We start from the raw sequence: 27,108 nt of genomic DNA, 5'->3' as shown, positions 1-27,108 counted from the left end.
TCTGCCTCCCAAGTGCTGGGATTAAAGGCGTGCGCCACCACTGCCCGACCTCCTTGTTTGTTTTTAATGATACTCAATAAATCACAGATTTTGTCTGATGGTCTGATCTTACTTGAAAGGAGGAGGACATGGCCATGTTCCAGAAGGCTTAGCAGGCATCTTAGGGTTTTATTGCTGTGAAGAGATGTCATCAGTAAGGCAACTTACAAAGGTAAACATTCAATTAGGGCTGGTTTACTGTTTCAGAGTTTAGCTCATTATTATGGTGGGAAGCATGGCAGTGTCCAGGCAAACCTGATGCTGGAAAAGGAGATAAGAGTTCTACATCTTGAAGGTAGCAAGGAGGAGACTGTGTCATTCTCCCTCAAGAACCAGATCAAAAGCCAATGTTCTTCCAACCTCAAGATCTGGATCAGGTATGGCCTCCATTTCTAGCTTGTAGTCCATTCTAGATAGTCAAGTCGACAACCAAGAATAGCCATCACATCAGGTAAGGTGGAGGTGTGAACACTAACCCTTATCCACAGTTACTAAGACCAGTGCCCTCCACGATACCTGGAGGCAATAGGACAGCCTCTACAGCACCTCCTTTGTCCCCATTCCTATCCTAGCAGAGCCAGTCTGGTGAGCTTGCAAGTGGCACAGCTAGAGACCAGTGGTCCAAGTATACTGATTTTGTTTTCAAGTAACAGGTGTGCACAGCCGAGAAACTGACACAAAATAAGAGCAATTCCTGGAAGAAGACTGTCATATTTATAGAACACAGTGGGGGTGTCAAAAACACCTGGACCTGAGGATATTTGATTTCATCTTTGCTTTCCTTAGCTTTTTTCTGTCCAACCACCTTCCTCCTCCTAACTGGAAGAGTGGCTGTCTGGTTCCTGAGCTTCACATCAGAGCTTGTCACAGCATGGCCTGTGTCCTACCTTCCTTTAAGTACATCCAAAGGAATCTCATATTGTCTCCTTGTGAGTCTATATCCAAATTGTCTCCTTGTAAGTCCATGTCTATCCTTAGCCCAAGTTACTGTGGCCATAAGAGTGGGTCATTGTGGTCTTCCAGAAGCATATAGTTGCCCCTCACACACGCCCACAAATGGAGCATGTTCCCAAGAAGAATAGGCATTAAGTAGAACAGATATTGTAACAGATACCATGATAATGAAATAGAAGAGAGATGAACTAAGTTCATGCCATCCAGCTTGCTGGCCCTCTGATGAAATGTAACCTCTCAGCCTTTATTGCCTAGTGACCCAGAAGTGAGGCTTAGCATGGTGATCCAGCCAGTTCAGCAAGGAGTTGGAGGATACGTCAGAGAAACCCTGGGTCCTGTTTCTTGACAGGACACTCAGCTTGTGCCACAGGGACAGTCCTGTGAGAGCAGTGGGAACTGATGGGCTAGGGTCCCTGAAATCAGGCCCCAGCCAACACAGGGTGGGATCTACTGCAAACCCCATTTCCTCTCTGGCCTTCAGTATCCTCATCTGTAAAAAGGACGCCATCAGGCTACCTAGTTAGTTAAATCTCACTTCTACCCACAGAGGCTGCCTGCTCTTGTGGACCATTGTTTTATTTAGAAAATAATTGCAGATTCACAGCTTATTTGAAAGAATAACTCCTGTGGAGCTTTTACTGAGACTTAGAGAGTTCTAGCAGGTAGCCATGTCTCTTTAGTCATTCTTTCCCTCACTTCTCTCACCTCAAACATCCGAGAGTACAGCACATGTGTCACATTGCATGCATTCTTTTTCCAGTTTTGTTTCCTAAGAGTAGGAGTCTATCTTCTATCACCGTCATAGTCATTGTTATGGTTAGTTTTGTCAACTTGACACAAAACTAGAGTCACCTGGGAAGAGGGACGCTTACTTGAGAAAACAGCACTATCAGATTGTTTTGTAGGCTTTTTCTTAATAACTGATTGATGTGGGCAGGCTCAGCTGACTGTGTGCAGTGACACCCCTGGACTTGTATTCCTGGGCTGTATAAGATAGCAGTGTGAGCAAGCCATGGAAAGTAGGCCAGTAAGAAGTGTTCCTCCATGGTATCTACTTCAATCCTTTCCTCCAGGTTCCTGCCTTAGCTTTCCTCAATGATGGACTGTAATCTATAAGCCAAATAAGTTCTTTCCTCTCCAAGTTGGTTTTGGTCAGTGTTTTATCACAGTGAAGAAAGCAAACTAGATTAGCAAGTTCAACAAATCTAACATTGATAACAATACTTAAAAAAAAGTCAAAGTCTTTAGTATCTTAGGGTGCCCTCAAGTTCACATTTAAAATTTTTTTAAATTTATTTAATAACATGTGAGTGAGTGCCCATTAAGGCCGCAAGAGAGTCAGATCTCCTGGAGCTGGACTTACAAATAACTGTGAGCCTTCGTTCACGTAGGTATTGGCAACCAATGCTGGGTCCTCTTGAGAAACAGCTGGTGCTTTTAACTGCTAAGTCATCTATCCCATCTTTCAAATTTGCTTTACAGCTCTGACTGACCTTGAAATTCTAAGCCTCACTGTTGTGACTGCAAATGTGCACCATGACACTTGGTTTATTTAGTACTGGGGTTCAATCCAGGATCTGTGCAAACTAAGCAGTGACTCTACCAACTGAGTCACATCCCCAAACCAGTAGCAGTGCTGTGTATTCGATAGTTCATACACAGTGCTGCCATTGTCTCAGTGTCTGTCTGGATTTTTTCTTTTCCTTAGAGTTGGGCTGCACTGAGTTGCCATGTCTTTAAACCCATTTGGTCTTCAGACGCTCCTGGATCTTTTTTCATTTTGCATGACACTGATACTGGTAGAGAGCACAGACCATTTATCTAGTAAAATAATCTCAAAGTAGGTTTGTCTAATGCCTCTTCATGTTTAAGTGAAAACTTACATTGCATTGAGGACACTGGAATTGTTGCTGTGATGCTTTTGGGAAATCACATGTAGTTGAAGTGACATATGGCTGCCTCCCACTAGTGAGGTTAATTTTGTACTGTACAGAGTCAACACTGTGTTTGCTTATTGATTATGTCATACTGTAGATACTTAGTGTTCTTTACCGCTGAAACATATCTCTAGCTCCTGTTTTTCTTTTAAAATTAATTTTCATTTCTGTTTTTGATCTTGCCACCTAGCTCTTGGCTGGCCTGATAATCAGTATATATCCCCAACTGGTCTAAAATTTGGTGTCCCCCTGCTCTATGCATGTTTCTTATCAGATATTTGATGTACAAACATATTCTTCCAAACTGTGGCTGCCTTTTTATTCTCTTGATAGTGTCTTTAATACCAAAACTTGAAAAAATTGAAACAGAATCTCATGTAGCTCAGTCTGGCCTTAAACTTAGTATGTCAACAAGGATGACCTTGAATTCATGGTCCTCCTGTCTACCTCTCCAGTACTGGGATTATAAATATATGCCAACACCATACCTGGTTTATGTAGTGTAAACGATCAATTCTAGGGTCTCATGTATGTAATGGCAAGCCTTCTGTGAAGTTAGCTACATCTTCATCTTCAGACCCCATTTTTTCTTTCTTTCTCTTTTCTTTCCCTCCCTTTTTCCCTTGAGACAGAATCTCACTATGTAGCGTGGCTTTTGTGAAACCCAGTATGTAAATCTTATGACAGTGCTCAGAAACTGCATGAGTGTGAACATTCCTGTGCATGCTGCCAAAAGAGAGTGATCAGACATAGTACAGACATAGGCAGAATACACAAAAATATGACAACATATGACAGGGCTTAGAAATTGTATGTGTGGGAACATATGTGTATACACTGACATGTGACCATGAATAGATATTTCATGCCTGTGAACATTCACATTCATGCCAACATATGACAATGTTTAAAAACTGCATGCATTTGAATGTGCATACAGGCTGACCTGTAACAGAACCAGGTAATACATATATGTATGTGAGCCAGAGGACACATTTGTACAGCTAGGGAATGCAGGTACATGTGTACCTACACATATACACCTATCTATTACAGAGCTAGAAAATACATGTGTTTATAAAGTTGCAGATATTGACCTATCTATGGGAGAGCTAGGTTAGGGACTGGGGTTAGAAGTTAGGGGTGGTTTATTGTTAGATGCTAGAGGTTAGGGTTAATTTTAGGGTAGGCACAAGATTAGGATTCTTATAGTAGGTTAGGGTTAGAATTCTGGTTATAATTCTGGTTACTTTGACTTTTCTGGTCCTGATTGCTTTAAGATGTAGGGTTAGGTTTAGAGTTACATGAGATTTGGAGTTAGGGTTAGGGATAGAGTTTGTGTTGGGGTCTGGGTTATCACAAGGGTTAGGTTTGTCATGGTTAGGGTCAGTATTAAGGTCATGGCTATGGTTTTAGTATAGTTGGAGCTATGCCTAGAGCTAGTGTTACAATTACATCGGGAAAGGGGATTGTTACAGTTATGAATATGACCGTTATTTTGCTCTTACATATACGTTTAGGGTTAGGCTCATGGTTTTGATTAGGATTCAGTTTAGTATTATGTCTAAGGTTAATGTTAGGGTTAGATTTTTGGAACATGTTAGTGTAATAATTATTGTTAGGGTAAGTATGCTGGCTAGCTAAATGTCAACTTGACACAAATTAGAGTCTTCAGAGTGAAGGGAGCTTCAATTTAGAAAATAACTCCGTAAGATTGGTGGTAAGCTAGCCTGTAGGGATTTTCTTAGTGATCCATGGGGGAAGGGCTCAGCCTATTGTGAGCAGTGCCACCCCTGGATTGATGGTTCTGGGTTTTTTAGAAAGCAAGCCTAATAGGCTGTGAGGAGCAAGCCAGTAAGCAGCATCCTCCATGGCCTCTGCACCAGCTCTGCCTCCAGGTTCCTGCCCTGCTTCAGTTCCTGCCCTCACTGCTCTTGATGATGGAACTGTGAGTGGAATAACCCTTTCCTCTCCAACTTGCTTTTGATCACAGTATTTCATCACAGCAATAGGAACTCTCTAATTAAGACAGTAATTTAGGGGCTGGAGAGATGGCTCAGAGGTTAAGAGCACTGGCTGCTCTTCCAGAGGTCCTGAGTTCAATTCCCAGCAACCACATGGTGTTTCACAACCATCTGTAATGGGATCTGATGCCCTTTCCTGGTGTGTCTGAAGACAGCTACAGTGTACTCATATACATAAAATAAATAAATCTTAAAAAAAGACAGTAACTTAGGCTTAAGGTTATAATTAAGGGTTAGCATTTGGTTTAGGTTAGGGCTAAGGTTAACAATAAGACTATGGTTAATTTTATATATAGTGTTCTGATTAAGGTTACATTTCTTACTATGGTTTAGAATAATGGCAAGGGTTAAGATTAGACTTAGCAATAGGGTTAGAATTACGGTAGGGTTAGAATTAGTATTAGGGTTCTGGTTAGGGACTATGGTTAGGTTTAGCATTATGCTTAGGGGTTACCACTATATTTAAGCATAACTAGCCCTCAACTCTAACCATAATCCCTAACCCTTAACCTGATTCTGACCCTCAACCCTAAGCCTAACTATAATTCTAGTTCTAACCCTAACTTGTTTTTGAGACATCATACCTCTATGTAGCTCTGACCAGACTGTGACTGTCTATGTAGAGCAGTTGGAGCTCAAACTCACAGAGAATCTGCCTACCTCTGCTTCTCAAGTAGTAGGTCTCAAGGGTGTGATCACCTCAAACTGTCTTCTAAACTTTATTAAAACTACTCTTAAGCTAATCTTAGTCAAACATCCTTCCATAACACTAAGCCTACTCTAAGACCAGGCTGGCTTCCCATAAACATGTATCTGTTTAGATGTGCCTCTCCAGGGTTGGAATAAAAAGTTGTGTGCTGCCATACCCAGCCGTGTAATGAATATTAAAGCTGTCCTAAGCCCAATCCTAATTAAACTTTCCTCTGTTACACTCACCCTAAGACTACATCCTAACCCTAATTCATAATTATCTGAGCATTAACCATAACGCTAAATCCTAACTATAACCCTTCCTTTTAGGAATTGCTTCTGAGGTAATTTTTATTATAACAACAGAAAAGTAACTAAAACAGCCACATTAACATTAAACCCCAAAACGTAACCATAATATTACTCATAACCCTAAATCTAATGTCTATCTGTAACACTTGCTTTATCCCTGGCCCTAAAACTAACGTGAGTTCTGCATTGACCTAACCTTAACCCAAGCAACACTCTAACACTAGCCCTAACCCTAAGCCTCATCTTAATGCTAACCCTAACAGTATCACTAATGCTAAAGTAACCCTGGTCTTTACTCTAGTTTTAGTAGTTCACAGCTGACTAATGGGCAAGAACCCATGCCCATAAGCAGTTAACTCCCCATTCCTTTTTTTCTTCACTCCCTGGCCACCACCAACTACTTCCTCTCTCTTGATTGATCTATTCCGGATTATTTCATATAAATAGAATAATCTGTGCTGGCCTATTTCAGTTACTGTATTTCTAGGTTAATTCATGCCCTTTCATATATCAACATTTTATTTCTTTTGGTGAATAATAGTCCATCGTGTAGTTCTACAGCATTTTGTTTATCCATTCATCACCTGATGGACATTTAGATTGCTTCTGCTTTCCGGATATGGACCAACACTACAGTGAACATTCTTGCACAGGTTTTTATCTGAGCAGGCTCTCATTTGTCTTAGTTGTATATCAAAGAGAAATCTTTAATGAAGTGCCAACAGAGGTGGCCAGAAGGAAAAAACTAAAGTTGGAAAAATAACCTGCACAGGAGTAAGGCTAAGATTTAAGGTGAGCACTCATCACATACCAGGTACTATCTGTTTCACAGCTACGATCATTTCTTTTATATGCACAAGAAAGCTTATAGAAGCTAGTTAACTTGTTCACGGGCATACAAAAAGGAAAGATACAGGGTTATTTCTAAAAGTTGGTCTGGGAAAGAGCAACTCAGAAAGGGGTCTGTATACAAGGTGCTAGCGGATAGCCAGAAGAGTTTTGGATCCCCCCCGCCCCCAGCAGTGTGGAAATTGGACTTGAATCTCAGCTGAGGGTAAAGAATTTCAAACAGAATTGAACCACTGAATTGAAACCAAGTCAGTTAGCAGGTGAGGGTCACTGAGTCTCTGAGCCAGTTACACATCAAATGCATAATCAACAAAGCTGCTGTGCATCCAGGAAGTCGTCCTTTGCTCTCCTTCCCCTTCTGCCTCCCAGCTGGTAGGCCACGGGATTCCTCAGCATGGGCCCCGCTGGTACTACTTATCTCTTTTGTACTCCAAGAGTAGGCCGCCTAGGCACCTCACTCTGGCCAAACACACATCCGAACTACCCAGGAGCAGTAAACCCAAGGCTCCCTCTTGGAGGCTGCGCCCCAGGTCACGTGAGAACGTCATCACGTGACGCGAACCATGTGATTACCACAGCGCCTTGTGGGCGGTGTGGTAGCGGCTCCGGTAGTCGCTTTAGAGCTTGCAGAGTGGCGGTGTCATCGTGGTGAGGACGGCGGCCCAGGAGGGCAGGGCTGGATCCTTCGCTCCAGACTCAGCTCTTCTTTTTGTCCTTCCTGCTGTAGATGAACCGGACGAGCCCCGACTCGGAGCGGCCTCCGGGGTCCGAGCCCGTGTGGGAACGGCCCTGGTCCGTGGAGGAGATCCGCCGCAGCAGTCAGAACTGGTCGCTGGCGGCTGACGCCGGTGTGAGCGAGGGACCCGGGGCCAAGGGAGGGACAGAGTTGTGATTACCCCTTCTCGGGAACACGCATCCTCCAGTATTCAAAGACGCAGTCTCGGACACCGGGGAGGGCGGCCCAGTGGGCTTCTACCCAGCTCTCTGCCGCGCTGACGCGGGTTTCCTTCCGTGCAGAGGCTTTTCAACCTTGCCCTCCACGCCATCCTGCTGTGCAGAATCGTTTCTATCCTCTTTAAGGATTGCTCTGTCTCTACGGAGGCCTTTCTGTATTAGAACTTGGGCTAAATGGGGCAGCACATATTTTTGAGTAGAACTGCTCACTTCGGGAACCAAGAGCTCAGAAGTTTCATATAAATAGGATTTGGGGTGTTTTGTTATGTGGTCTTTGGAGAGTGACAACCACACAGGACTTTAAATCCCTCTAGAAATGTGATACTGGTTACACTGGATACACTTATCTGATGAGGTTTCTTAATGCTTTCCAGGGTCACTTGAGCTCAGATCAAAAGTATCATCCCTTTTACAGAACATTTGGGCGAAAGAAAAGGGGTTCTTTTTTGTTGTTGTTGTTGTTGATACTTCTGTATGTTTCTTTTCAAAATAGCTACTACAGTTTCTACAGGAATTCTCACAGCAGACTATCTCCAGGACTCATGAAATCAAGAAGCAGGTGGATGGATTAATTCAGGAGACCAAAGCCACACATTGTCGTCTGCATAATGTCTTCAACGACTTCCTCATGCTGTCTAACACCCAGTTCATTGAGAATGTGAGTTGTTTTATAGCCTCTGACCTTTGAATAATCCCTTGTGGGGAGTAAGAGCTACTGTAATTTATAACGATAATTAGGTTCCCTTCTGAGTTTTGTTGGATAGTTGGTTCTTGGTAACTGAAATTCCTTTCTCTGGAATCAGTGTCTTTTATTAGTAAAGTTTGTGGGTTTTACAAACCTTTAAAAAAATCTAATAATAATGTTTACCTCGTGTTGGCTTTTCTGTTTTTAGTTTTGAGGGCAATTACCATTTGAGCAGAATTGTGTGCCAATTGTGTGCCTCTCAGAAAAGCCACTGTGCTCATTTGGTATGATCAACGATATGCCTGGCTATGCCCTTGGTTGCTCCATTTTGCCTTCAGTCCCTGTAGACTTTATGTAGGTCCATTATGTTTCTATCAGTTGTATAAGAAGATGCAGATGTCTGCTTTGCATTTTGTCAACTACGGTTTTCTTTTTCTTCCTTTCCTTTTGCTTCTTCTGTTTTTTTGGAGACAGGGTTTCTCTGTAGTCCTAGCTGTCCTAGAACTCACTCTGTAGACCAGGCTGGCCTCAAACTCACAGAAATCCATCTGTCTCTGCCTCCCAAGTGCTGGGATTTAAGGTGTGGGCCACTACTGTCCTGCCAGCGCCAGTTTTCTTAATTTGGATGAATATATATGACACAGAGTCAGCAGTAAAAATATTGCTGACCTTTAACTAAAGTGTATATGAATTTTGTTTTCGTAATGAGTTCCTGTGAGCTGCTAGGAATATATAGATAAATTATCTTGGTAAAAAACTACAATAGAAAAGAAGCAAGCATGCCTGGAGCCATCTAGCAAAGAGTAGGGACCATCTTGAGAACGGGAAGGGAGCTTAGTTCATCAGATCAAAGAACGTCTTTTGAATTAATTTGTGGAAAGGCATTTTGGGGTTTTTTTGTTTGTTTGTTTTTGCTCATCATTAGTTCTGACTAGTGTAGAACTTGCTATGTAGACTAAGCTGGTCTTAAATTTGGGGAGAAATTCTCACCTCTGAGATTACAGGCTTATAGCCCTATACCCAGCAGTGAGAAGAGAGTTACCCGAGTACATAGCATCCTGAAATTGTTAGGTGAAAACTATTAAACAGAATTTCATAAATGGTTAAGGTTATAAAGCCCATGACTTGGGATTATAAAAGTACCAGAGTGCCATGTGGGCTGTTGCTGTTGTATGTTTGCATAATTTAGTAGTGCAAACTGAAGTGATAGACCTCACATTCCATCTCGTTTGAGACATGGGGTTTGATGAGGGCTCTTTGTTCACTACTGCATGTGCCAGACTACCTGGCTCATAGAGGTGGCTATGCCACCAATTCTTTTCTTTAATGGCAAAGGGAAACTCTGGGGTTTGAAACATGACATGGATTCATGTTATGTTCATGAATAACATGAACAAGTAAACCCAATACAGATGAATGTACAAATGTCTGGGATACTTGGGACTAGAAGTTGTTCAAATTTCAGGTTTTTAAGATGTAGAATCTACAGAGACCTTACAGGTTCAGCACCCCTAAGTTCAAACAGCCCGATGTCCAAACTTTTTTGAATGACATGCCACTGCTCAGAAAGTTTTGGATTTTGGAGTTTTGGATTGGCATGTTCAACCTGAGGACATTTTCTGATGTGCACAGAACCTGGCTAGTCAACCTGAGCACTTATCTCCCTGGAAGGGTCAGTTAGGGGACTATTCTCCCCTTTTTTGATGACAGGACCCCCCCACCCCCAAGCTGGATTGGATGGTTTTATGTGCTGTTCTTCTGTGCAGTTCTTTTTTTGTTGTTTTGTTTTTTTTTGTTTTTTGTTTTTTGTTTTTCGAGACAGGGTCTCTCTGTGTAGTCCTGGCTGTCCTGGAACTCACTCTGTAGACCAGGCTGGCCTCGAACTCAGAAATCTGCCTGCCTCTGCCTCCCAAGTGCTGGGATTAAAGGCGAGCGCCACCACCGCCCGGCTTCTATGTAGTTCTTATTGTGCAACTTTCTTGCTACATCAGATGCTCAGCTCTTCTTGTAGTTAATGTTGTAGCTGTAGATTGGGCAAGGAACAAATCTGGGAAGTTTTCTTTTGTACTCCATGTATCTGTACCAGACTGGTACCCCATCACACTGTTTTCAGGTGGAGGAGGCATGAGAAACGTCATTTTCTGATCATAGATTTTAATTAGATAGTCTTCCTCTTCTAGCTTTTTCTGGAAAAATTTTCTTAAAATTTCCTATAGCTTAAGTTTTGTGAAATCCTTTTAAAATTGTTCTTTATGTCCATTCATGGCTTTGTCTCCTTAATGATAAGGCCTTATTCCTCTCCCCTTCCAGTCTGCCATCAGGATCCTTCAAAAGTGTTGATGCCACACTAAATGTAACTGCTTCCAAGACCTTTTACATGCCACATGGTACATACAGCTTCTTCCTGTGTGGAGGAGCACCTGATGATGTTCGGAGTATAGCTAGTGCTTCAGAAAATGGGGGGAAAAATTAACTTCAGAAAAATGCCTATTGCATCTGTCTGCTCGCCTGTGTATTTTCTTCAAACTCTGACATTGATTCTCAAGAATTACAATTCAGGCTAGGATGCTGCTGCTATTTAGGTTTGTGAAAATTCTTTTGAGAGATTATTTAAAGTCAGTTGGGTTTTGTTAGTCTCAGAGGCAGCCTCATAATTGCAAGCTACATTTTAGAATTAGTGAAGCAAGCTGGAGTTTCTAGGGCAATAGAACAGTCAGGACTTTGGAGGGCAATAGAAGTTACATAGAATCATTAGTAAGGGCTCAAGAGGGAGTCCTGAAAGAGAATAGCTGATTAGTTCTGGCCTATGTTTTAAATTCCAAGCAGAAAGGGACCCAGTTCTTAAGGTGCCACCCCTTGCCTTTTTTGTTTTTCCCTTGAGACAGAGTTTCATTCTGCAGCAGAGGCTGACCTCAGACTCAGCAGTCCTAGTTAAGAACATAGGAGGCTTGAGGGATGAATGGCTTCATAGGTTAAATAGCACTGGCTGCTCTTCCAGAGGACCTGGGTTCAATTCTTGTACCTACATGACAGCCCACAACCACCTGAAACTCTAGTTCTAGGGGATCTATTGCCTTCTTCTGGCACATGGTGCACAGATGTATATGTAGGTAAAACACCTGCCTGTATATAGTAAATAATAAAAGACCATAAGGAACTTTTAAAAAGTTAATTAAAGAATTTTTAGCTTTGTGGAAAAAAAATTTAAAAAGAAACTTAAATTGATTTTCCAGTATCATTCTGTTGATTATAAAACCTATGTTTTCATCATTTTCTTCCTTTTCAGCCCCCCACCCTCTTTTTAAGGAAAAAGATATCATTACTAAATTGTCATAGAGAATCAACAATTTGGGGTTAAAGTTCAGAACCTTATCAGCCCATAATCCCCTGCACATTCTATCTCCTTCTGCCAGCCTGTTTTATTTTTGCAGATATGCTTTGCTTTTGACAAAGTAGCCTCTAATGCTTTGGAGCTTCTTTTGCTACCAGGCTTTGTTTTAGATTGCTCAGTATTGATCGTTTTAGACATTAGCCAGAAAGCCTTTTCAGGTTACAGGTCTTGCCATACAAATTTGAAATGACTCTAGTAGCTGTCCTATCTTAAAATCCCACTTAAAGGTTCATGTGTTTTTATTGTTGTTGTTGCTCTCATATTGGAAATGTTTGGTATAGGACAGTTAGGAAGGAAAATTAAGAATGAGGGGCTGGAGAGATGGCACAGTGGTTAAGAGCACCTAACTGTTCTTCCAGAAGACCTGGGCTCAAGTCCCAGCACCCACATGACAGCTCACAACTATCTGTAACTCCAAGATTTGATATCCTCACACAGACATACATGCAGGCAAAACACCATTGTACATAAAATAAAACTAAGTAATAATTAAAAAAAGACCCACGTTCTATTTTGAGCACCCATATGGCTGCTAACAAACATCTATAACTCCAATTCTAGGGGATCCTAGACACTCTTCTGGTCTTTTCAGGTACAAGGCACAGACAGTACACCTGTACAGTACACATATGCACAGGCAAAGGGAGAAATAAAAGTAAACCTTAAAAAAAAAAAAAAAAAAGAAAGTAAGAACGGTTGAAGCCACCTGAAGCATCAACTCCTGGGGAGACTGGGACAAATGTTCTAGGTCTGAGTTTACACAGACATTAGGCTTAAAAAACCAAACCTACAGATAATTTACTACCTGAAATTAATTAGCCAGGGAAAATCATTTTGAATTTCCCTGTAGTCTGGATGACTGTGCATAGAACTGTGTATTTACTGTGCATTTACAACCTGCATATTTCTTAGTGTTAAAAATAATTTTTTACACAGCTTTGAGACTTTTATGAACTGATTTGTTTTGTTTTCAAACAAGGTCTCATGTAACCCAGACTGGCCTCAAATTCCTTGTGTTGCCGAGAATGGGCTTTAACTCCTGATCCTCCTGCCTCTGTCTTCCCTGTGCTGGGGTTAGAGACCACCCGGCTCTTGAATGTAATTTTATTCTTACTCCATTATTTGACTATGCCAAACATACTTTAATATTTAGCTATTAGCTTTATATGAAGTACTTGATTTGTTTAGGAAAGAATAGAGAATAACCACACATGGTAAGAATATGCAGCATCTAGAATTTTGATATTTTTCCATATTTGCTTCATAGGAACCAACTACCTCCTTTATTTCCTCCTAACTGTGATATTTTGGGGGAAGTATCCTTGTATCTCTGCATTTTTATTTTTTTATATCTTTGGAGTATATATTTATGGGTATGCGTGAGCACACATGAAGAGAGCTTTTATTGAACAGCTATTCTTTTATCACTGACCTGTATGTATGTATATGTGAACATAAACTTAGTTTTCCATGTAATTTTCATTGTTCCTTAAGTTATTAAATATTGTAATCTAATACACTTGATAGGGCAAGTTGCTTTAATTAATTTATTTTTTTTCTGTTTTTTTGAGACAGGGTTTCTCTGTGTAGCCATGGCTGTCCTGGAACTCACTCTGTAGACCAGGCTGGCCTCGAACTCAGAAATCTGCCTGTCTCTGCTTCCCAAGTGCTGGGATTAAAGGCGTGTGCCACCGCCGCCCAGCGGCAAGTTGCTTTAACAACTTGTTTTTTTCAGACAGGATCTTATTGTCTAACAGTCTTCTGCTTTAGATTGCTGAAAATCGGCCTGTAAGCATGAACCATCATGATCAACTCCTCAAAATTTCCTTTTATTCAGAAATAGTCATCATTTTATTTTTGTTTTTAAACTTCTCTCTATGAGTTTGACATATCTGCAAAGGTTGAGAATAGCCCTAACCTATGGGTATAAACATCTAGAAGGTATTTTGACTGTATCACTCTAGCAAAGACAGAAGTAGTATGAGCTCCAGACTTTATGGCATTCCCAGGCACGGGCTTCACACCTGCTTTCCATGGCATGCATGGCGCAGGCCTCAGGTCCAATTAGAAGGCAGTTGGTCATCACCAGAGCAGTCCTGCCACTCAGGTCGGTATTGCAGTATACAGAGTCTACCTCTGTGGAAGACACTGCTCATTCCTAAGCAGTTACTGGCATAGTATTTTTCAGTTCTATGAAAGTTACCCAGCAGAGAGGAAGTTTCCAGCCTGTTTCCAGCCTGGTATCTCTATGTACCACAACCAAAGTATGTAGTGTCTTCAGCAATAGAGTCTTTTCATCTAGTTGTCATGGTCACAGTTTGATTGTTCTTAATTCAAAATGAAATCAGATGAAATGCACTGAAATAAAATCTGGAACTTTGCATGCCTCAGTGTCAGGTTTTGGATTTTTAGTTAGGGTGCTCATAAAGTCTCCTATAAATATTCCAACAATCTAAAATATAAAAACTTCAGATAAGGAATATTGATTAATCATTTTTAAAATGACTTAGGTGGTTTCTTTTAAGTAGCGTAGCTCAGTGTGTTTTAATGTATTCACAAGCCTTTGTAACCCTCTTGTCTCTACAGAACATTTTCATTATCCTACATAATCAGGGCTCTAAAGGAACAGAATTGATAGGGTGGACACATATATTAAAAGGAGATTCATTAGATTGGCTTGCAGGATGTGCTCAAGGTCGTCCTATAGTGGCTGTCATGCGTTAAGACAGTGGCTCGAGAGTGCAGTAGTTGTTCACCCAGGAGCTTGCCTGTCCCAGCAGTCCTGCCTATCCCAGCAGTCCCCATCTGGAGCTGGAGGCCTGGAGGATTGCTGATCTTCAGTCTCTACTAGAATCCTGAAGAAGTTGGTTCTAGTATCAGCAAAGGAATGCCTTAGCAGCAAGAGAGATGAACTTGCTAGCAGGAATGAGCACAAGAGAGCAAAAAGCACAGTTTCCTTCTTCCATGTCCTTTTATCTGGGCTTCCACAAGAAAATGTGCTCCAGATTCTGATTGGATTTTCCTGCTTCAAATAATATGATCAAGAAAATTCTTCACAAGAGTCCGATATAGTCAAGTTGACAACCAAGATTAGCCATCATACCTACACTTATATTGGCTTTTTATAACAAATACGTTACACTCTAGTTGTTTAAAAAAATTGCAGTGAGTTTCAGGAATGACAGATATGTCTTGTAAAAGAGGTTCTTCCTTGGCCATATATCTTCTGGCAAGTTGTTGGTGGATTTTACCTTTTTTCTTTGATTCATATGAGATAAGTGTATAAAACTTTCAACCATTTTAAAGCATCAAAATAAAAGTACAGTTTAACTTTATTATTTTTCTTGCTTTGTTATTTATCTAGTCAGTAAATTATATCAGTTGATATTAGCAATGGCTTTGGGTAAAGGTACTTGTACTGTTGCCCTGTTAGAATTATGGATTAGGTTAAGTGAAAATACGTGTAGTTGGGATTATAGTGTTTTCAGAACTCTTTGATCACCAGATAGTTTCTTGTGTTTTTTAGTCATTCATGTCTTTTTCTAAAATTTAACTTCAGGTAAATTACTGTTTTGTTACTTGTTCATGACCCACTGGTGGAGGTCCTTGTTGTTTTCCAAAAAACCATTTCCATTGCTTTTATTCACTTTACATCCGATTGCTTCCCCTTCCTAGTCCCCCTCCCACAATCTTCCCTTACACTCCCCTTTCTCCTCTGAGAGGGTGGAGGCCCTCCTAGGTATCCCCCTACTCCAGCACATCAAGTCTTTGTAGGGCTGGGCCAGTCCCCTCCCACTAAGGCCAGACAAGGCAGTCCAGTCAGGGATGTATTCCATAGACAGTTAACAGCTTTAAGGATGGCCCCCACTCTAGTTGTTTGGGACCGATAGGAAAACCTAGCTGCACATCTGGTACATATATGTAGGAGGGCTGAGTTCAGCTTGGGTATGCTCTTTGGTATTTCTGTCTTTTTGAAGTTCTTTGTATTGAGCTTCTTACCTGTGGTTCCATTCCACTGCTTAACCATTTTCAATGGCTTTGCTTCCATACTTAGCGGGTGTATGATGAAGAAGTGGAGGAGCAGGTGCTCAAGGCGGAGGCAGAAAGAACAGAGCAGGTACTTGTATTAAACCTTTCTTTCTTTGAATTATTAGCCTGTGGAAATGATAAAAGGGTGATGAGAACTGGGAACATGGGAGATATGGCCCTTGGCAGTAGCCCAAGAAAACGTTTCCATTTTCCCCTGAAATTTAGCCTGTTAATACATAGATGAAATAGCTGAATTCTGGCATAAATACGGAGCAGAGTAAACTGTCAAGGTTTACAGGCCACAGTGGAAGTATCGTCTTGTCCTCCTTTCTCCCTTTTCCCTCTCTGTCCCCTCTAACCTCTTCCTACCCTTTAAAGATCAAGAAGCCACTCTTCCTCAGTTTATGCAGAGACAGGCCATATCCTGAGCTTTGGGAAATGAATGTCACAGAAGTGAGGTCTCTGAAGGCCTAGTTTCCCTGTCTCTTTTGTGATTGTTTTTATTCTTGTTTCTGTCACGTTAGCTAGGTGAATATAGGTCTAGTCTGTGTGTATTTGAGGACCCATGGGTACAAGATTTGTTAGGACAGAGTGGATTGCGCAGCGAGTAATGATTGACTCTGTCATGGGACTGCAGGGACCTGATGATTTAGGACATTTACTCTCAGAGGCTTCATTGTCTGCTGAGGCCATTGGTTATTGATCTAAACTACACTGCATGGTTGGTAAGTGTTTTTGGAAGTTCACACAAGGAGACACTTGTTGTTGTTGGCATTTTTAGGAAAGTGAATTTTCATTAATAGTACTCAGGCATTTGCTATTCAGCCAAATGACTATTCCTGTTACATCAAACCAACATTACATTTAAAAGTGGTTAGGATATAGTGAAGTGTGTTCTGAATGCCATAGGGCTAGATGTCAGAGCCTGGTTCCGTCCTTAAAGCTACAGGTAGGTTCGAGTCATTGAGCACACTCATCCACAGACGTGATTTTACTGACTCAGTTTTGGTTTGTTTGTTTCTCTTTTCTCTTCTTTTCTGAGACAGGGTTTCTCTGTGTAACAGCCCTGGCTACCCTGGAACAGTGATCCCCTCCTGCCTCTGCCTACCGAGTGCTGGAATTAAAGGCCTGTGCCACTGCTGCCTGGCTCAGTTTTGCTTTCTAATTCGAATGTTCATCTGATTTTCCAGATGAAAAAATTGGAATTCTGAGTTTAGGTTGTTTGATTGATGCCCAGAAAGTGACAAAACTAAGATTGAAAGCTTGTGTGTTGACTCCAAAGTCTGTATCAAGGCATTCAATAGAACATAACTCTGTTGACATTTTGTAAAATTTTTTGGGGAGGGCATGACTTTAGAGTTGGTATATTGGAGACACACTGAAGCATATTTTGTTTGTAGGAGAAGACTCGGGAACAGAAAGAAATAGATCTGATTCCTAAAGTTCAGGAGGCCGTGAACTACGGGTTACAGGTCCTGGATAGTGCGTTTGAGCAACTTGACATAAAAGCAGGGAATTCAGATTCTGAGGAGGAGGATGCCAATGAGCGGGTGGAACTGATCCTTGAACCAAAGGTAAAGCATTCAGTTACAGTACGGTGATGTTTTAACTACTTGGTTGGGCATGGGTTGTATAAGGCACGCGCTATGTATGTTATTAGTATTCTCAAAGTGACCCCTTCTGGGAACCTTACTTGACACACTGAGCATTTCAGGGGTACAAGGTAGGTAAAAGTTGCAGAGCATACCTCCTTCTCCTCTAAGGTTTTTAGTATATAGTCTGTGAGAGAGAAGGCATTTAAATGAGTGACCATCCTTAGAACTCTGCAAGAAAACTGACTTATAGCCAAGAAGTTAAGGGGAGGGGTGAGAATTTTAACTGGATTTGGTTTGTTTTTTAAATTTGGTTTTTTAACATTTATTTGGTTTTTAACATTTATTATTGATGCATTAGTATGGGGCATATGTGTCCCATGACACACAGCTGAGAGAGGAGAGCTGTGGAGTTGGTTCTCCTTCTACCTTTCCTTGGGTTCTGGGGAGGGAACTCTGTAGGCCTTTACCCACCCACTGTTTTGTGGCTCATTTTTATTTTAAGACTGAAGTTTTATTTATTTTAATTTTTATGAGAAAAACATATTTATATATATATATCATGTTTTGAAGTGTCTGTTAACTGTAGAATGACTTATTCTAACTTCTGCATGTGTCACATACTTAATTCATGGTGAGAACCATAAAATCTCTCAATGATTAAAAAAAATGCGTTTTTATTAACTGTAATCGTTCTGTTGTATTGTTAGCTTTTGATCTTATTTCCTCTAACTGGAGTTGGTTTTTTTTTTTCCCTTGGGATTGTAATTTAGTTAACAATGTTTCTTCCTTTTTCCTCCTTAACCTTCCCATATACCTGTCTCCACTCCTTCAAATTCATGTCATTTTTTTTCATTAATTGTTATTGCAGTCATATGTGAATTTGTATAACATTTACATTCCTAAATATAACCCGTTGAGTCCACATAGTGTCTCTTACATGTATGTTTTCAGGGGTGACCATTTGGTGTTGGAACCAATTGGTGTGTTCTTCCCATGGGAGGACTCCTTTCCCCTGCGAGCTTTCCTCAGTGCCCTGTAGTTGTGTGTGTAAGGTTTAGGTAGTGAGGCCTTTGCCTCCTGCAGTCTGGCATGTTGGTTGGTCTTGGAGTTGTCATTGCTCAGCTTATGTTAGGGCTAACTGAAGCTTTCGTGCCCTTTGACCAACCTCTCTCCCTCTTGTCTCTAGTTTTTAGGGCAAAAGGAGATTCAGGTTGGGATTAGATGAATCAGAGAAGCTCCTGAGGAGCACATACTCTGTAGCTTGTGCTAAGGAAGACTTCCTGGCAGTTACTTCTTAGACCAGGCTAGCCTTGAACTCACAGACATCTGCCTACCTCTCCCTCCCGAGTGTTGGGGTTAAAGGTGTGCACCACCACTGCCTGGTCAGATTTGACGTTTTGAAGATGTACTTTTAACCTTCCCATGCTTTCTTCTTTTCTACGTTGATTTATCACCTTAACTTGTTTTAGATAGTAGATGCAGCAGGCCGTCAAGAAGAACACTTGGCCTTATTTTCAACCCGTGTGTTTAATGGTTGTGTCCTTTCCTTGAAGGATCTCTACATTGACCGGCCTTTACCCTACCTCATCGGCTCAAAGCTCTTCATGGAGCAGGAAGATGTTGGGCTTGGAGAGCTGTCCAGTGAAGGTGCGCTCTCTTACAGTTTTTCTGTTGTGTGTCCTACAGCTTAACCTTTTATGGTCACACCATTTCAGCCCAGAGCTTCTTCCTCAGGTGTGCCCGCTAATGTTTCCTTTTGTTCTCTGTCTATACACCATAATGTGTCTGAATCTCCTTAACCCTAATGTCCTAATCTTCTCTGTGTATTTTCTCAGAATAAGGACATTTTCTTATATAACCGTGCTGTAAAGTGATCAGTTTCAAGAGACTTTATTATTAGCTAATCTTTGGTTATATTCAGATTTGCCTGTTATCCCATCAAAGACCTTTACTTCCTCTGCCTCCTTCTCTAGGCTAAGACTTAAAGCAGTTAGTTTTTAAACCACTCTAGTCACTTTTTCATTTTATTATTTTATGTTTGTTTATTGTATGTGTGTGCTCTGTGGAAGTCAGATGACAGCCTATGAGGGTCAGTTCTCTGTTCTATCATGTGAATTCCAGAGACAGAGCTCCCATCGTCAGGACTGCAAGCAGTTAGTTGCCTGCACTGTCACCACCAGTGACTTCTAATCTGATATGGTTTCCTTTTCTTCTTCTTTTATTTTTTTGTTACCTTGACATTCTTGTAGAATAAGGCCAATTTATGACTTTTTTTTTAATTCATAGGAGATACTTTGATATTCTATTCATTAAAAAGGTTCTTTCATTCTACTAAATGGGAATAGTTTCATTAAAGTCTCTTTGATGCTGTTGTGGTTGGCCATTTGGAGAAGGAGCTATAGACATTTTCTGGTGAAATTGGTGCTGACTTTTACAACTCTTTCTGACAGAAGGCTCTGTGGGCAGTGACCGTGGGAGCATTGTGGATAGTGAAGACGAGAAGGAAGAGGAGGTGAGGACATGGTCTGGCCAGGTCATGGTGGGCAGGACGCTTAGGATGCATGTCGCAGGCTAGGGATGTAACACGCTTCAGAATTAGGGAACTAATTTCATAAAACTTATGGGGCAGAATCTGAAGGGTTGAAATTCTTTTTTCTAATTTGTAGAGAGAGAAGTGAGGGAAACTGCTTTGATCCCTTTCACCGTTACTTACCTCTCTTCCTTTCTACCAAATTCCTTCACTTTCCATTATATTTTGAGGAGAGAGCAGCTTAGATATTGTATCACTGTCTCTGCCTAAAACTTAGTCTTGGACTGTGTCTGTCTTGAATGATCTTAGGAAAAAATAAATAGCTGCAATGAACAACTTTTACAAAGTTGTTATTATTATTATATGCAAATACGTACATGTGTGTGTAGTGCCTGTAGTGAGCAGAAGAGGGTGTCAGAAGCCCTAGATGTCACATGCCAAGAGCAGCATGCTCTCTTAACCACTGCGTCACCTCTGCAGCCCTTGAAGAATTTTCTAAGTCTTCTAATGAAAGCATCTACTTCATGTTCATTTGCTGGTGACTAAAAGTCTACAGAGAATAGCCTTGATCCAGAGTCTGGCACCTTGAGTTGTTCTTCAGACAATGAGTATGAGATTCTAAAAGGAGACCATTTTGTGTGTCTGATTTTCATTTCTTTATTGTTCACGCACTTGCCCTCCCTCTCCTGAATTCCTTCCTCCAGCTGGTAAATGGAAGTCCTAGTGGTAGATAGAAACTCGCCTGTTATCTTGCTGTAGATAACTGTCTTCTGGGTCCTTTGCTTTTAGCTGTCAGTGTAGTAATCATTGGTAGCAAACTGACCTTCAGTTTTTGAGTTGATAAAGTAGTTATCCTGCTAGTGAGGGCACAGAGATTGTAGTCCCAAATGTAAAGCAACACAAACCAACATCCTATGATTTAATTAAATGATGTTCTTTCTTTAAGTCTGAAGGTTAGAATTGGGAGATACAAATGATGTGAATGAATCATTAGAGCTATCTATATGAAACACAAAAATTATAGTAGCTGGACAGTTCTAGCACTGTTGCCTGAATTCATCCTGTCTGCTACTTAAGATGACTGAGGTTAGGAGCATTCCCTCTGCCTGACTCAGCCACTTATCACAGAGACTGAGAAGATCTTCTCTGTGTTAACAGCAAAACCTTTTCACCCACAGGAGTCAGATGAAGATTTTGCCAGTCATAGTGACAATGATCAAAACCAGGTAAAGCTCATGTATTGAAATGAATTCATTTTAAAGCTTTAGTTGAAGCATAATGTGTATACTAAAATTACTTTTCCTCCTGCTATTGGTACTAGGCCTTGAACCTAGGGTCTAATGCCTGTTTGGCAAGCTCTGCATGATATTTGTGTGCTAAGTCTCATTGAATGACTTTTGAGTGATACGTGAGGATTTTCATGCTCACAGTTGTGTTCCCTTAAGTATGTCATGTGTTAGGTCAGCCTCCTCCTTTGGCTGTTACCTCTTCCAAGTTTTGTTCCTTTCTTTTTTTTTTTTTTTTTTTTTTTTTGGTTTTTCGAGACAGGGTTTCTCTGTATAGCCCGGGCTGTCCTGGAACTCACTCTGTAGACCAGGCTGGCCTCGAACTCAGAAATCCGCCTGCCTCTGCCTCCCGAGTGCTGGGATTAAAGGCGTGCGCCACCACCGCCCGGCTCGTTTTGTTCCTTTCTAATAGCTCCTTTTAACCATCCCTTCTTGTTAAGACTAATTTATATTTCTCTAAAAATGAACATTTAAAAATTCTAATATCTTGCTTTGATATTTTGCTCTTATATTCTTATTAAAAAGTAAATCCTTTGTTTAGTTTCTAATAAATAAATTATATGGAATATATGTTTCCAATGTGGTCACGTTTCTAAAGGGAGAGATTAAAAATTGATAGTGTCTCCTTTTTAGTTTGGTGACTTGCATCTAGAAATTCTGTTCTACTTTCTCAGCATACCACACAGATGAGTGATGAAGAAGAGGATGATGATGGAGACCTTTTTGCTGACTCTGAGAAGGAGGGGGATGATATTGAGGACATGGAGGGAAATGCTCAGTCTGTAAGTACAGTCACCACTCAGCGAGGTCTCAGAAGATTCATGCTGCTCCTTAATGTTGACACTGCTCTTGTCGTCCTCTCACATCTGTAATGGTGTGTGTAGCCAGAGATAAACAGTAGACAACTTCCTCAGTTACGCTCCCCTTTTATTTTTGAGTCAGGCTCTCTCACTGAACCTAGGCCTTACTAAATCAGCTAAAGTAGTTGGCAACAAGCCCCAGGGGCTCTCCTCTCTTTATCTTCCCAGCTCTGAGATTACACGTACACATAGCCACTTCTAGCTTTTTTTGTGAGTGCTAGGATTCTGAACTCTGGTTCTCACACTTATGTAGCAGACATTGTGCTGAGTTAGCCACCTCTACAGCTCCTATATTTGTAACTTGATTTTCTTTCTTTTAAAGATTGTGGATGTGCTTTTGATGTATTTGTGTGTCTGTATTTGCACTCATACACGTGGATTCCTAGGGAGACCAGATGTGGGGGTATCAGATTTCTTAGAGCTGGGGTTACAGGATGTTGTAAGACACCTGACACAGGCTCCTCTCTCCTGTTCCTTGATTGGTAGTTTTATAGACAGCAGTCAGTGTCCCGGTGTCTCCACTCGCCTCATTCACACTCCTTTCCTTTAACGCTGAGGATGGTTTAGTCAGCTCACTGGGAATATGGTCAGCTCCAGAATTTTGAGATCAAATGTTCTCCTGTCTCCTTCCATATACTCATGTTAGTTTTTCTCACTGAGGTTTTTAGAGTATTTAAAAAAATAAATGACTGTATCAACTTTTAAGGAGATACTCTGTGACTCCTGTTACTTACCTGAACTTTGTAGGCTCCATGTGTTTAAATTCATTAATAAAGTCCTGTCTTTGCAAGTATATTCTCAGACACATGCATAAATAAATCTTTTTCCAAAGTCCTGTTTTATTTGTAGTTTGATTTCTTTGTGACTGTTGATAGAATTTTGTTAGGTGTCCAGAAATGTATTCATTTGTTAGAGGGTTGTTTTTTTTTTTTTTTCTTGTTTTGTTTTTTGGCCTGTAGAAGAGACCTACGTCTTTTGCTGATGAACTGGCAGCTCGGATCAAGGGAGATATCCCAAACCAGCGGAAAGAGGGACAAGTAGGTGAGTTCTGAAGGCAGGTTAATGGGGTGGATTGTGGCATGCTGTAGTCTGCCTGCGTGCCACCTCACACATGCTCTATCTCTCTGTCTCTGTGTTTCTGTCCTCCCTTCCTCCCTCCCTCCCTCCCTCCCTCCCTTCCTTTTTCTGAGACAGGATCTCATATATTTGATGCTAGCCTCAAATATGCGATGTAGGCAAGGGTGGTCTTAAACTTATCTTCTTTCCTTCTCCTGTGAGTGCTGGAGATCAGAAACATAGCCACTATACTCAAACATGGGGTTCACTAATTACTAAGGCACAATGGACTTAAATTTTAATTCTTTTTTTTTTTTTTTTTTTTTTTTGGTTTTTCGAGACAGGGTTTCTCTGCATAGTCCTGGCTGTCCTGGAACTCACTCTGTAGACCAGGCTGGCCTCGAACTCAGAAATCCACCTGTCTCTGCCTCCCAAGTGCTGGGATTAAAGGCGTGCGCCACCACCGCCCGGCTTAAATTTTAATTCTTGATTTAAAAAAGATTATTTAATTTATTTTATATATGTGAGTATACTGTAGCTGTCTTCAGACACACCAGAAGAGGGCATCAGATCCCATTACAGATGGTTGTGAGCTACCATGGAGTTGCTGGGAATTGAACTCAGGACCTCTGGAAGAGCAGTCAGTGCTCTTAACCTCTGAGCCATCTCTCCAGCCCTAATTCTTGATCTTTTGTTGAGTTTTCTTAGACTACTTTATTGTTTTTTGACATTCATTTATTTGGGGTGGTGGGGCATGCCTTGATCTATATGTAGACTTGGTTTTCTCCTTCCTCTTGCCTTGTGGCTCTGGTTGTCAGGCTTGGTGCTAAGCACTTTGACCCTTTAAGCCAGTGGTTCTCAACCTTCCTAGTCCTGCATCCCTTTATTACAGTTCTTCATGGAGTGGTGATACTCAACCATAAAATTATTTTTGTTGCTACTTCGTAGCTAATTTTTCTGTTTTTTAAATGAATTTTTTAAATGAATTATAATCTGTGTTTTCTAGTGGTCTTAGGTGACCCCTGTGAGAGACTACTTTAGGCCATGTCAGTGGCTCTTGGATTCTACTTGATATTTAGATACCATGAGTATCCTATTTCTCCCCTCCTCCAGTACATGTGCATATCTATGCAACATCTTACATGCATGTAATATTGGAACCCCAGAGAACTATGGACAGCAGATTGTGAATCCAGGGTTTACTTAATGTTCACTCTTAAATTTTAACTAATAAAAGTGCACTATTCAGTGCACTCAAGTTCTTTAACAGAGTAGAAAGGTAATTTCTTCCTTGAGTGCAGTCCAGGTATGCACATGACCTGCAGCCTTTTGCCTTATGGAGACACCCCTGTAGTAAGTGCTCTTACGGAGCTGAGATATGAACTTGTGACTCCTGCTCTTGGCTTGTGTCATGAGGCTGCAGTCTTGAGTAGCGAATCAGTATCTGTAACAAGAATGCTAAGTATTGTTAAACCTCTGAGGTTCTCATAAGTTATCCTCCACAGATGGAAAACCTCCGAAGACAGTGAAGGAAAAGAAAGAAAGGAGAACCCTTCCCGATGGTAAGCCCTTTGCTCACTAGGATCCTCTATGGAACGGACCGGTGTCACTGGCAAGTGCTGACAACTAGGTTGTGTCTCTGTTCACTTTTTTAAAGCATCTGAAAACACATTTTAGGTGCTAGGATGAAAGAAAGGCCAGTGAGGAGTAATGCTTGTGAGTATTAAGTTGCTAGTCTAACGTAGGCACTTTCTTTCTAGATTTCTTTTAGATGTGTAGGAATTGTGGGTTGCTAAAGTTTTCAGTGAAGATCGTATGTGACTCTTCCATATTAACTAGTGACATCTATGTGTTCCCTTGCCATGTTTCCATCTATAGGATTGTTGCTTAGTTTGGTTTTCCTTTCTCTGAATTTTCGCATGTGGCAGTTAAACTAAATTTTTGCTTCAAAGTCAGTCAAGAGATTGGACTAAAGAATCACTTTTGTCCCCAGACATTGCTCCTTTGAGGACGAGAGCCTTTGAGGCACTTCCCTGGATTCTTTGAAATCTACTGCTTTATTCTCAGTACTCCTTGTGAACTGTGGCTTTATTAAAGTCATGCCAATATGCTATAGAGGCAATCCCAGATACAGAGAAATCCCAAACCCATCTTTCCCCCTCTCATTCTTATATAGTTGAGGGAAAATATTGCTATGTAGTCCACGCTGGCCTTAATCCTACCATGCCCAGTCTGACCTTGAACTTTGATTCCTTAATCTTAGCCTCCTGACTGCTGGAATTACAGGCAGTGTGCCACCACCACAGGCTACACCAGTTTAACACTCCTTGTGCTATGTTACTTTCTGATAGATGAAGAAGACATCTTGTTCCCACCCCCAGCGTTGACTGATGACGACTTCTCACCATTTGGCTCTAGAGGTGGTCTGTTCAGTGATGGGCAGGGGCTTTTTGATGATGAAGATGAGGTGAGTTGGGCAATTGAGTCAAGCTCTTTGTGTCACTGAGCATGCAAGGAAGAAAGCCATGTTTTTGTTAGAGAAAAGAAGCTTCTTATTAGTTATGCCTTTCATATTTGGAGACATGTTAAAGTCAGAACCACAGAGTGAGAAATATTATCTATCCTGATGTCCTATTGTTTTTTGATGTGAGGAGAGGCTGTGGAGTATCAATAGTGGGTAATTTTCTTGAGTTACATATGTCGTCCTCTCCCATGTTTTTATTTAATCCCTGATGGGCCCAAATAAACATAATTTTGCTCTAGTCTACACCTTGCTATTGATTCTTTGGCAGGACAGTAAATATGTAGCTTCAAAGTATAGGATACTTCTCAGAAATCTTCAAGTTCAGCCTTGTTTACCTTTGCATTTTAAAATGATGCTATGCCTTACCACAACCAGAGTGACCTTTTCAAGGAAGCCCCCCGGGACCGGCAAGCACAGGCTTCTGTTAGTGAAGGTAGGTGTGGGAACACATGCTTCCTCCTCACTTGCTTTCCTCATTTGCTTTCTGTTTCTGTCATGACCAAAAGTAGCTTGGGGAGGAAAGGGTTTATGTCATCTGTGCAGCTTATAGTCCATCATCCTGGCTTGCCTTCCAGGCTCATACTTAGCTATTTTTCTATCTCTCCCAGGACCATCTAGCCAAGGGTTGGCACTGTATACAGTGGGCTGTGCCACATCAGTCATTAAGAAAGTGCTCCACAGACTTACCAATAGGCCAGTCTGATGGAGGTAGTTTCTCAACTGGGAGTTGTTCTTTCCAGATAACTCAAGATTGTATCAGGTTAACAAAAACTACCCAGGAAACATGTTCTAAAGCTCTTTCTATTGTGAGACAGAACGCCCAAAAGTTTATTTCCGTTAAGCTAAAAGCTGTTTTTGCTTGAAACAGTTGTAGACAGTTTGTCTTTACTAATTTTTGTCTTAGCTGTAGTTAACAGTACCATCTTCAGACCCATATCATGCATTTACCTTTTAAAGATGTTTTAAAAAAAAGTCAAAAGGAAAAAGGTTTTGGTAGTTATGCTGAGGCTAGCTTTACTATAATGACATTTAATTCACAGGAACATTGTGTTTAGAATATCACTTGGTCATCAGTAATTCATCAGAATCATCAGTAGGATTTTTTTTAAAAGCCCAAAGTAGTACACAATTTTTATTCCATTAGATTTAAAGTAGTTTTATTAATACTGTTCCCAGTAAAACAACTGGAAATAAGTTGTTTTAAATAATGGCCTCCCTTGTGTTCCATGTTGGAGTCATTCTCCTTTGTGATGTGTTCTATGTTGGGGCCATCTTCCTGTGTGATGTGTTCTGTGTTGAGGCTGTCCTCCCATGTGATGTGTTCTGGAGGCTGTCCTCCCGTGTGATGTGTTCCGTGTTGGGGCTGTCCTCCCGTGTGATGTGTTCTGTGTTG

At 41.0% G+C, this 27,108-nt stretch overlaps 1 protein-coding gene across 3 annotated transcripts in view; it reads left to right on the top strand.

Annotated features, from left to right (window-relative positions):
• Window positions 1-7,384: 7,384 nt before the first annotated feature.
• Washc2c (WASH complex subunit 2C) overlaps window positions 7,385-27,108 on the top strand; it is a 51,508-nt gene continuing 31,784 nt past the window's right edge. For all 3 annotated transcript variants that reach the window (XM_028753459.1, XM_028753460.1, XM_028753458.1), the window contains exons 1-13: window positions 7,385-7,453; window positions 7,533-7,655; window positions 8,253-8,417; window positions 15,890-15,952; window positions 17,265-17,438; window positions 19,013-19,106; window positions 19,910-19,971; window positions 21,168-21,215; window positions 21,950-22,057; window positions 23,095-23,176; window positions 24,697-24,753; window positions 25,543-25,658; window positions 26,091-26,148. In XM_028753459.1, coding sequence (XP_028609292.1) covers window positions 7,533-7,655; window positions 8,253-8,417; window positions 15,890-15,952; window positions 17,265-17,438; window positions 19,013-19,106; window positions 19,910-19,971; window positions 21,168-21,215; window positions 21,950-22,057; window positions 23,095-23,176; window positions 24,697-24,753; window positions 25,543-25,658; window positions 26,091-26,148 — 1,150 coding nt within the window. In that variant the 5' untranslated portion in view covers window positions 7,385-7,453. The remainder of the gene's footprint in view (window positions 7,454-7,532; window positions 7,656-8,252; window positions 8,418-15,889; window positions 15,953-17,264; window positions 17,439-19,012; window positions 19,107-19,909; window positions 19,972-21,167; window positions 21,216-21,949; window positions 22,058-23,094; window positions 23,177-24,696; window positions 24,754-25,542; window positions 25,659-26,090; window positions 26,149-27,108) is intronic.

Source organism: Grammomys surdaster, unplaced genomic scaffold (genome assembly GCF_004785775.1).
Source record: "Grammomys surdaster isolate TR1022 unplaced genomic scaffold, NIH_TR_1.0 125950, whole genome shotgun sequence".
NCBI lineage: Eukaryota > Metazoa > Chordata > Mammalia > Rodentia > Muridae > Grammomys > Grammomys surdaster.
Note: the sequence above shows the minus strand (reverse complement) of the source record. Positions and strands in the feature narration are given on the sequence as shown.